The 12,201-nt window shown below is 38.1% G+C and overlaps 1 protein-coding gene across 1 annotated transcript; it reads right to left on the bottom strand.

Moving 5' to 3' along the window:
• Nucleotides 1-7,414: 7,414 nt before the first annotated feature.
• Nucleotides 7,415-9,334, bottom strand: LOC132159858 (mast cell protease 3-like). Its single transcript, XM_059569492.1, has 5 exons — nt 8,912-9,334; nt 8,677-8,827; nt 8,401-8,542; nt 7,771-8,025; nt 7,415-7,681 (listed from the first exon to the last, which is right to left on the bottom strand). Exons 1-5 carry the CDS (start codon nt 8,970-8,972, stop codon nt 7,523-7,525), a joined length of 768 nt encoding a protein of 255 aa, XP_059425475.1. The 5' UTR covers nt 8,973-9,334; the 3' UTR covers nt 7,415-7,522.
• Nucleotides 9,335-12,201: the final 2,867 nt, after the last annotated feature.

The following is a 12,201-nucleotide window of genomic DNA, read 5'->3' as shown; positions in this document are numbered from 1 at the left end:
AAACAGTATTGCATACTGGACTGTATATAAAGACTGTCACTTTAAGAGAATGCACTGATAAAGTAGATCTACGTTCAGCCGGCTATGTCTGCTGTAGTAGGATACTTACCAAAACGGGCATTTTGACATAATTTTGTCTGAATTTGTCCATTTAAACACAATACTTCAGAGAGAGCTTATATTTGTGCGCATTCTGAGGCATGGGTTTGCGCGCTTCGGATGAGCACATGCACAAATCTTCTCACTGGCTCTTAAATCTTTAAACTGACAAAGCTTTAATGAGTTTAGTCTAAACACAGATATGAACATTGTGCTGTTCAGGTCTCATATGTGAGTGCGCTATCAGCACCCGGGTGATGACGGAATAAATGACTGCTCATAATCCAGCATAAGGCAAACAAAAGTGAATATAGTATGTCCAAGGTTTTTTTTCTTATCTCATCGCTGTAGTTGTAATGTCTGGGAAGCCAGAATGCACATCCATCAACCGATACATGTATTAACTGAACCCAGTTTTGTTAGTTGACTTCCCCTCACACACTGCTGAGTATTGTTCGCACATATCCCTCCCCAGCGAAAGCTGTTTTCATAGTCTTGTCTTGTTTCAGTTTATAGTTTTCATAGTCTTGTTTCAGTTTATAGTTTTCATAGGTAGTCTTTTTCCTGCTTTGCCCTAAAAGTGTCTGATATTTATATTCAGACAATTACACGTTGCTGTCCCTTCACAGTTCCTACTCTCGTAAATTACTCGCGTTGTATGTTGACTTTTATACCTAAATATAATGTTAAACAACAGATATTTCAGCCCAATGAATGTTTTTGTACTGAATGTTGTCTCCCTCTCTGTGTTCTGTCTGTTTGATGCACGTGCCCTCTGCATCGGCGCTCTTTCGGTAAGATTTCAACTTAAAGCAGACTGTCAGGGTGACATTTACAGATAAAGATATGACCGTTAACAAAGTTTTTTGTGCCGAGGACGCACACAAGTATCCGTAAAAGTGCCTGACAGGCAAACCCTTACACTAATGCATCAGCTTGAAGCTTAAAGGTGCCATCTGTCATATCTGGCAAAAAAATCAAGTCATACTCCACATTCCATACCAGATGGGGGCAGTATGTCTCAATAAAGTGAATTGGTCTACTCTAGAGTAACAAACGAGAAACGGCATAGTCTCTATGCTCCGCCCCTACCTTCACAACAACCCTAGAGCATAGCTGAAGCCTATAAGACAGCGGTTCTCAATTGCAGTCCTCGCGCCCCACTGCTCTGCACATTTTGAACGTTTCTCTTAGAGCTTCAGACATTTGTTCTATTCGAACATAAGTGCCCTGTGAAGTGGACATCACAGGATATTCAGCCATGATTCCAGTTCGAAGCGAACGTAGCTATATGTTCCAATCAAAGTGCATTGAAGTGTGCAAGACGTGAATTTAAATTGTATCGATTTACAGAGGTATATGATGTCACAGTTGTCCATGTTTAAAGACGCTGCACAGCACAAATCAGTGAATGAATGTTTCGATGTGAGGTAAACTTCAACAGACTTCCCCTGCTCAGAGAGTAGGGAGCAATGAACATTTGAAAAACAGTTCATGCACGGAGTTCATTTCTAACGAGCTGATTATCTGAATCAGGTGTGTTAACAAAGAGAAACGTGCAAAATATGCAGAGCAGTGGGGCGCGAGGACTGGAATTGAAAACCGCTGCTATAAGAGGACGTTTTGCCTCCAGAGGAACATTGGGTGATGTCAAGTGATTTTGAAACATGACATCTTCAAGCTACTCCCCTTCACCTTTACCAGTGAATATGTTCATATTCGTTTTGTTCATATTACATCGAGTTGTAAATACACATTATTGGAATTAAATTAATTTGACAGACAGCATTCTGTCAACATCATTGGTCAACATCAGACAGCTGATGTTGACCAAGCTAGCGCCAACCAACGTAACCAGAGCTGCCAACTCTCACAAGCATTCACCGTGAGACACACGCAATTGACTCTTTTCACACGCTTTAACGCCACACATCAATTTTCTCACATACAGAAAAACCAAGAAGCAAAGAGGACACGGAGACCAACAGACTAGACAGAGCAGGTTACTTATGATATAAAAAAATGGGTAAGTTATAGCTAGCTAATTATCAAACGCAGCTACGGTTAGCCATCGCTAACATTAGCACGTTTCTAGAACAGCCTTCGATACATTTCTATGTTATAACTTCCCGAAAAAAAAATACACAAACATATAAAACAAACTTCTAGCGAAATACTAACAGCATCTAACTTACCAATCCAAAAGAAATGTTGCAAGTTCGGTGTCGGACCTCATTTCTTTCAGTTCCATCAGTTGGTTTACTCTGTTGTTTACCCTGTAGCGGGTGGTGGTCTCTTGCCAAGGGCTTAAGTCACATGAAGTAGTGGGCTGTACTTTCCACATGATTGACATCAGGTTCAGGTATGCCTACAAGCCGTGTGAGTTATTCGTGTATTGCAGGTTGGCTGGTGGTTATGTTGCCCGCATACCGCCTCCCATGGCCGAAACTGGTATTACGACACCTGTCGGGCCGGGGCTAGTAATGCTACTGCTAATTAAGGTTGATATCTCTGCAGCACTATAACTTTACATTTTTTTAATGACATCATCGCCCTTATTTCTTCTCATACTTTTGATGCATGTAGGTCATTTATTGAATATTTTTAGCTCAATTTTTGCACATGACACCTTTAAAATAAAGATTTATCATATTTTGGGCAGCTTGGATCACTTTTCTTGCAGGAGCTCATTCTGTTTCCTCCAATATTTGCAGATGCATTATGTCCATAGAAATTATTCAGTGTGGTAACTTGTTGCAACCGGCTGCAATATTGCAGTATGAATTGTGCTGCCCTGTCAGATTTTGCTACCTCCCATTAAAACAGATGGCAGATAAAACAGAAAATAAATCTCTTTAATTAATTTAATAGCAAAAAGTGCTATCTGTCAGATTTTGCTTCCAGTGACCCCAACTAAGCAAGCCAGAGTTGACAGCGGCAAGGAACCAAAACTCCATCGGTGACAGAATGGAGAAAAAACCTTGGGAGAAACCAGGCTCAGTTGGGAGGTCAGTTGTCCTCTGACCAGAAGAAACCAGCAGTTCAATTCCAGGCTGCAGCAAAGTCAGATTGTGCAGAAGAATCATCTGTTTCCTATGGTCTTGTCCCGGTGGTCGTCTGAGACAAGGTCTTTACAGGGGATCTGTATCTGGGTCTTTCAGGGATGTAGAGGTCCTTTCTAGGTGCTTATCCAACACCTGGTCTGGATACAGACTGGATCTGGTGGCTACGGTGACCTCGGAATAAGAGAGAAACAGACTAATATTAGCGTAGATGCCTTCTAATGATGTAGCAAGTACATCAGGTGTTATGGGAAGTGTTCCCGGTTCCGGTTTACCTAATTAATGCATCCTAAAAATCCTTTAACGGATTTGGGTATTAGAAGCATGTTAGTGTGTTATTTGTACACCAGGTTAAAGAGATGGTATTTAAGAGATTATATTATCAATACTGCAATTCCTAAAAGCATTCCTAATTTAGCTAACTATGCATCTAAATTTAGATCAAACTAGTCTCACATTTGATTATCTTTTCAAGCATTTGCTTCCATTCTTAGTTTTTTTTAATTTGATCATTACTTCAATAAATGCTCCTTCTGGAGCAGTATTATTTGGTAAATAAGTACAGCTTTGTTGCCAAAACATAACATATACTTTTCCTTTTTAAGTTAAAGGTGCTGTATCTAAGTTTCTGACTCTACTAAAGCCTAAATATACTATAATATATTTTCAGATATTTAAGAAACATGCTAACTTAACATACTTGTTTAACTGAAAAACAATGATACAGTTAGTTATTCTCCTTTGAAAATGTTTGTTCTGGGCCAGAATGCCCAGGGGTGTGTTCCAGAAAGCAGGGTTAACTTACCTTAAACTAAAACCTGAACTCTCGGTTGATTAACCCCAAACCTTGCTTTCTCGAGGTATGTGGTTCCAAAAACGCATCCGGGAGTAAATATATTCAACTCAGAATATGTTCCTGGTTAAGACTCAAGACATTCTCAACAGAGCGACGAATCGACGAGTCACTATAGAAACGGACGCTTAGAAAAAGTACGCCAAGCTGTTTCTTTCTTCTTCTTTTGTTCATTAGTTGTTTACATGCTTAGTGCATATCGCCAACTGATGGCTGTACAATAAATTAAATTTTTTTCCATTTAATCTTTAATCCTTTAGAATGAGATTTATATTGTTTGTTTTATGCCAATTATATATTAAGTCATATCAGAAATGTATTTGATTTAGAATTTAAACATTATAGAAAAAGCCACTCCACATAACATGTAATTAATAAAATAAATAAATATATATAAGTTAAACGTTACCTTGTCATAGTGTTTTATAATTTATACAGATAGCTCTTATATATGCCAATAAAATAAATAATCATATTAATATATAATAAGAATAATATATTACCTTATTTATTACTTATATCAGCGCTCCCTCATTAACATATCAAATATATATATATGTATATATATATATATATATATATATATATATATATAATCGGCTATATTACATATTGTAATATTATATAATGTTGTGCGCTATCTGTCACACCCACTGAAGGCTCGCTGAAGTGAACTAACCCTGGAACATAACCTGCTCCGGAGCAGGTTAAGTTCAGAGAGTGAATTGCTATGACAACTAACATACCCTGAAAGTTACCTCGTTTTTGGAACCGAAAGTTGAGGTTATCCGCTTACTCTTAAACATATCCGGGTATGTCACATAACCTGCTTTCTGGAATACCCCCCAGAATACACATTTGTTTTGTTTTTTTTAAACCCATCCAGTACTAGTTTACCCAATGGTATTTCGGCACCCTGGGTTGCCAGTTGGCAGGAAACACAGCTCATTTCATTTCGTTCATCATCAAGTGTGCTCGTTCCTGTTGTTATTGTCGTCAAACTGGCAACCTGCCTGTGCTTCAAGTCTGAGGAGGAGGGGCTGGGTGAAAAAAAAAACCTCTCCAAAATTTTGAATTTGGACTGCAATACCTAGCTCAATCACTCAGTGTTAATCCTACATATATCACCTTTAATTGATTTCATCAAATAAAGGTGGCAGGTCTTCCTTTTTCACTAATTAATTGTCTTTACATTGTGGTATTTTCAATATTTTGCTGCATTTCCATTAATTTTCAAATGGTTGGGACAAGATGGTGGTGCGAACTCATCGTGAGGCTCAGCGTCTTACCAGATTTCAGAAAATAGTGTTAACTTAACTGATTATTTCCTTTCTGTTCACTCTATTCAGTTATTTGAACTACAGATATAGTAAAGGGACACTTTTGGACATCAACAAAAGGTATTCCAACATAGTTTAAATCATCGTTTCGACTTCAGCGAAACTCCTGTCGGAGCTACAGAGATCACCACGGACAAGCGGATCACACATACAGACTGGAAGTGTTCGGCGTAGGTGTTAAGATCGTAAACAAAGATGGGGAAAGCCTGGGAGGGTGTGCTAAGCTAAGGCTAAACCCACATCGACAAGCTCTGCCCAGAATCTTCCTTGCCAATGTACGGTTTCTGGACCCTCACCGAGAAATGGCTTATGGACTGCAATGTTATATTCTTCACTGAAACATGGCTCTGTAATGATGTCCCAAACAGCGTGTTGCATATGGATGTACGCTCTTTCTTTAGGGCTGACAAAGTAGCAGCAACCTCTGGTAAAAACAAGGGTGGAGGAGTATGCATTAATGTAAACAAATCATGGTGTACAGACTCAGTCATTGTTGATACCTTCTGTTCCGCTGATCTTATAATCAATGATACTTGAATCTGGAATGGGACAGCTGGCAGCCCTAACCCTCCATGATATAATGGGCATCAGTCCTAAAGCTATTCACGCACACAGACGATGCCAGTTGGCCTAAAAAGGGAGATAAAGTAAAATACAGATAGACAAACACAAACAGATGAACAGGAAGACAGAAATAACTAATAGGATGGCCAATTTGTAGACAAAGGGTATATAATGATGATTAAACAGTTTTATAGCACATCTCTGTATTTAGAGGTCTTTGAATTTGTTTTAGTATGGTTCTTTTTGACAAATATGTTCACGATTATATACAGTTTAATGGGATGAAATAAGTTCCTGATTATCAAGTGCAGGTCATTCCATCTACCACGTGAGTTTACTTGCATTGTTGCTGCTACAGTTTATGTACTGCCGGACGCTAATGTGGCTATGAAAGAACTTTGGGCTACTATTAGCAAATAACAAACCTTGCACCTGAATGGAGCCTTTATTGTTGCTGGGGACTTTAATCACTGCACTTTAAGATCTGTTCTCCCTAAATTTCACCAAAATATCTCCTGCACAAAAAGGGGACATAAAACATTGGACCATGTATATACCAATGTGACTGATGCCTACGAAGTCACATCCCTCCCCAACCTGGGTCAGTCTGACCACCTCCCTTTGTTCCTGATCCTCAAGTATACCATCAGATGTGAAACATACAATAAGAACTGCTAAAATCTGGCAGAAATGTGCTGACTCCACTCTTCAGCATCAATTCCAGCACACAGACTGGAGTGAGTTTGGTGCCCAGGCCACCACAAACTCTCAGAACATTGACACTTACACCAACTCTGTCTTGCAGCACATCAAAAGATGTGTGGGCAGAATGACTACACACACACACACACACACACACACACACACACACACACAAAACAAACAAACAAATTTTCCCCAAATCAGAAGAGAAAGAGATGCAGTCTTCAGGTCTGGAGACCAGGAGGCTTACAGCTCAGCCAGAGCCAACCTAAAGAAAGAGTATTGGCCAGGCCAAACGCACACATAAAAAGAAGAACACTTTAATTCTTCAGACAATTTGCCTATTGCCACAATAGATCAACACAGGATGCCATCTCTACGGCACTTCACTCTGCCCTCACCCACCTGGACAGTCAAAATACACATGTGAGAATGCGGTTCATTGATTTCAGTTCTGCATTTAATACTGTAATCCCTTCCAAGCTGATCTCCAAGCTCAGCCAGCTCTTAATCAGCACATGCCTCTGCAACTAGAATCTAAATTTTCTGACTAATCAACCTCAGTCTGTTAAGTTAGACAGCCTCTCATCCTCCATCCTCTCCCTTAAGTAAGGTCCACTAATTACAGTATTTACAGTCTTCTATTAAACTTTTGTTTATTTATAGATAGATAGATAGATAGATAGGTTATACATATACACATGTATGTATATGGATGGCAACCAAGTGAACTATTGTGAAATGACTTTGGATGTGTGTTCCGTTGTAATATAAATATATGTGGTGACAATGAGGACACTATACAACTGATTGATGCTTGCCATGTGATACTTTTATTGGAAGAAGGTTTATGGGAGAATTCAAGAAAACATTTCTTCCCTTTTTTTTTTTTTTTCATGAAGTCACTTAACTTTTCTTATGGTTTGTTTGATCCATGGAAGAAAAGCTGAAATCTTGGTATACACATTAGGTTTCAGATTTGCATTACAGAGATCACGGTCACCAAAAGATGTGATACCAACTGCAGTGTTTCCACAAACCAGAGGACCTCCTGAATCATACTGAGGAAACAGATCAGCATGTCATTAGTGAAACCAGTTCATACATTCATACATCACCATAAAGTCTGTCAATCATCTTTTGTACGTACTTCGCAGGATCCACCTTTGCCAGACACACAGATCATCTGTGAGTCAATGTACTCAAATTTCCATATACCTTCACACTTTTGCCGATTTTCTATAAATGCATTTGTCTCCATTAGTAGAGCACTCGGATTACCATTAGGCTTCAGTCTTCCCCAGCCCATGACACTACAGAAACGATTTGCTGTACCATCATCTCCTTCATTTGGTAAGTTTATCCATTTTAAATTATGTTTGTTTGGATTTATCTTTGCATGTAGCTGTAATTCAAAAACACAACCATGATTAATAAGCATAATCTTTTATAAGTTTAGTTTCAGTTGATTGTACTGCTGTTCTTGAGGTTAGGACAGAAAACACAAAGGCTAAGATCAATTCAATTAAATGATTTAATGTGCCTCTTAAAAAAGTATATTTCCTACATGTCCTATTTTTATCTGCTTTGTATAACAACAACAACAAAAAATTCCCAGTCATGTTTTATTTATTTATTTATTTGTTTATTTTGCAGTTTTGGAATATTTTTGTTGGTACAATGAGCAATCATTTGGAAACATGTTCAAAAAAGCACTTGGTATTTTCTGTTTCCTGATCAGACATTGTTTTGAACAAGTAGTGTGGGCACAGTTGCTTACCATCAAAAGCATGATGTCATTCCGATAAGGTATGGTGGTGGATTGTTGATGTTTGAAGCAATGCTTCACTCTGATGCGGTCCAAATTGTTACTCTTGCTTAAGTCAAGCACACCAACCACAATCATCAAACTCTGACACAAGCTGAAAGAGCATATTAGAAAGATTGATTTATGGAATCACGATGCATTTATGACATACGATACACTGAATAGTTGCACTGCAGTCATTTTGTTGCAGCTCATTTTGTTAACGTTTCAGTTAAAAGTAATCAAAACCTTTTCCTGTCCCAGCAATGTGCAGCAGTCAAGACCCACTGATCAGAAATGAGGAATCCACCACATATGTGTCGCTTGTTCAATTGAATCGAAACCATGTAAGGTCTGTAGGTGGCAGGCTTGCCATCCACTATACCCACATTTACATGAGCTGAGAGAGAGATAGTGTTATAAGTGAACTTATTCAGCACATACCAATGAATTACTCTTAGAATTCATTCACAATCAGTCTCACCAGTGAAGATCAGGTGTGGCAGCAGAGAGGCCAGCAGGAGCAGAGAGATGATGGTCATCATGAAGACAATCAGTGAGCTCTCGCTGACAAAACACTGTATAAATATACTTTAAAGGTGGGCGGAGACATTGAGCTATCTACTCTTTAAAATTATCTTGTAAAATGAGTGAGCATTGTTCTTGTTAATCCTTGCGGTCACAAATTTAAGCCATAGGTGGTTTGGGTGATAAGAATTAAAGGTGCAGTGTGTAAATTTGAGTGCCATCTAGCAGTGAGGTTGCGAATTGTAACCAACGGTTCAGTCCCCCACTCACCCCTCCCTTTAGAGAAGATACGGTAAAGATGTCATCGGTAAAGACAGCAGAGAGCAATGATTGGATTTCTTTTCAAAGGTAAATTAAGGAATTATATTTACTTGATTATTCAGTAAATCAGTGTTATGGTGGATATTGATGTACTTGTTCATCATTGTGTCAGTGTTTTATTCGCAAGAACAACAAAGTGATGAAATGCAGTGTAGAGAAGTTTGTCCTTTTAGAGATACAGTAGAAACATAATGGTGACTTCCATGTAAGGGGACCCGCAGTGTATGTAGATAGAAATTGTTCAATCTATGCTAATAAAAACATAACGGTTCAAGTAAGGTCTTTAATCACCTCTGAAAACATAGTTATGTATATTATATTACATTTCTGTCAATAGAGCTTTGTAAATATTACACATTGCACCTTTAAGCATTTATTATGAACATAAATATGAATGATGAAGATGTACTTCGAATATATAAAACTGACAGATGAAATAGAAGGCGATGTGAAAATGTAAAGTTAATCAAAATGGGATTTTGGGCTTTTCACATTTAAAATAACTCTAAAACTCTAAAAATGAACTCTGGGTCATTCTGGGTTTTCTGGTTTCACTTTTCAAAATGGTCATATTTTACTTAAGGTTAGAAAATAATTGTGTGTTCAAATGCTGGCATTTATCACTTAACATTCCTAAACCCTGGGTTAATGTTATTATTTGCATATGTGAAGCATCAATGTAACTGACTGGACAAAGGGAGTATGTGACCTGTTTACACAGTGCATTACGCATCCTCTATTTATTGCAGACTGTACCATCAAGTTTTTCCTGAATTTATTTTTTGGTGGACTGTAAAGATAAAAATTAAATGGCCTCCTCTTCACTCCAAATAATGTTTTTACCATCACCATTTAAAGAGATCACCCAAAAATGAAAATTTGGTAACAGTTTAGTATGGTGACCAATTCTCACTATTAACTAGTTGCTTATTATCATGACTATTAATAACATATTTGCTGTTTACTAGTACCTATAAAGCACATGACATTTTATTTTAGGGTCTCTTAACTAGTTGCTTATTAACATGCATATTACTTGAATATTAGCCATTTATTAGTACTGATTAAGCACATATTAATGCCTTATGACTCATGTAAATAACTGTGTCAAGGTCCATAAAAGGTATGAAAGTCATCATCAGAATACTCCATCTTCCATCAGACGTGCAATCTGGGTTATATGTAGTGACGGGAATCGAGATTCGCACTCGTGCATTATTTTAATGTGCTTTCGCGTTATATTCAATAATTCCTACGTCCTACGGCACTGTTTATTTCAAATCAAAGCTAAATACACGTAGAAACAGTGCATCCTTGTGGCGTGGATGACACAGAAGAGCATACACAGCATAGACGGTTAAAAAATGTATTATTGAATAAAGTAGTTATTTTTGTTTTATTCACTTACAAAAACTGTTCCCGTCGCTTCATATAACCCAGATTGCATGTCTGATGGCAGATGGAGTATTCTGACGATGAATTTCATACCTTTTGTCGACCTTGACACTGTTATTTACATGAGTCTATGGGACAGTCTCAAGCCTCCAGGTTTTCATCCAAAATATCTTAAATTGTGTTCCGAAGATGAACGTAGCTTTTACAGGTTTGGAACGACATGGGGGTAAGTGATTAATGACAAAATTTTCATTTTGGGGTGGAGTATCCCTTTAAAAACAAAACAATATCAAGTTGAAGTGCAGACTTTAAGCTTTAGTTTAAGGGGTTGAACAAAAATCGAACATAAAATGCTTAGAAATTACAACCATTTTTATACACAGTCCCCCAATTTTCAGGGGCTCAAATTGGACACAAAAATATAATCATAAACAAAATGTTCGTTTTAATATTTTGTTGAGAATCCTCTGCATGTAATGACTGCCTTAAGTCTGGAATTCATGGACATCACCAAAGACTGGGTTTCCTCCTTTCTGATGCTTTTCCACACCTTTACTGCAGCTGACTTCAGTTGTTGTTTGTTTGTGGAACTTTTTTCCTGTAGTTTTGTTTACAGCAAGTGAAATGCATGTTCAATCAGGTTGAGATCAGGTGATTGACTAGGCCATTGCAGAATATTCCACTTTTTTACTTTCAAAACCTGGGTTGCTTTTGCTGTTTGTTTTGGGTCATCGTCCATTTGTACTATGCAGCACTGCCCAATCCACTTTCCTCCATTTGACTGAATCTGGGCAGAGAGTATAGCACCATACACCTCAGAACTCTTTCGGCTGCTTCTTCTGTCACATTATTAGTAAACACCAGTAACCCAGAGCTGCTGGAAGAGCATGCTCATGCCATCACACTGCTCTACCCTGTTTCACAGATGATGTTGTAGGCTTTGGATCATGAGCTGTTTCAAGCCTTCTCCATACTTTTTTCTTCCCGTCATTCTGGTACAGGTTGATACATCATATACCGTATTTTCCGGACTATAAGTCACACTTTTTTTCATAGTTTGCCTGGTCCTGCGACTTATAGTCAGGTGCGACTTATTTATCAAAATTAATTTGACAAGAACCAATAGAAATGAACTACGAGAAATGAACCAGCCTACCACTGAGCAGCATAGAGCACCCTCTCGCGGCTGTAGATGGTAATGTTTTCTCTTGGTTCTTGGTTCTAAATAAACCAATTTTCTCCGTCACGACATACTTTTGGACTGATGCGACTTATACTCAGGTGCGACCTATAGTCCGAAAAATACGGTATATGTTTTTGTAAGAAATGGACAACTGACACATATTAAAAAAAAAAAAAAAAATCGAATTCATTACTATAAGGGTCAGTATATAGAATTAACTTTACATATATTGAAATATAATGGTTTATATGTTATTCTCTATTGAATGGCATGTGTACCCCAGTCTAACCCTCTAGTCCAGTGGTTTTCAACCTGTGGTCCGCGGCCCCCTATTGCAGGTGGGCCGC

The sequence above is a fragment of the Carassius carassius genome, chromosome 16 (assembly GCF_963082965.1).
Source record: "Carassius carassius chromosome 16, fCarCar2.1, whole genome shotgun sequence".
NCBI lineage: Eukaryota > Metazoa > Chordata > Actinopteri > Cypriniformes > Cyprinidae > Carassius > Carassius carassius.
The sequence above is the reverse complement of the archived record's forward strand: the minus strand, read 5'-3'. Positions and strand labels throughout refer to the sequence as shown.

Coding starts and splice junctions, on each gene's coding strand:
- LOC132159858 (XM_059569492.1), bottom strand. CDS start 8,972: ATGATGACCATCATCTCTCTGCTCCTGCTGGCCTCTCTGCTGCCACAC. Junction 8,026..8,400: donor ATGACATCATGCTTTTGATG/GTAAGCAACTGT, acceptor TTTGAATTACAG/CTACATGCAAAGATAAATCC. Junction 7,682..7,770: donor GCAAAGGTGGATCCTGCGAA/GTACGTACAAAA, acceptor CTGTTTCCTCAG/TATGATTCAGGAGGTCCTCT.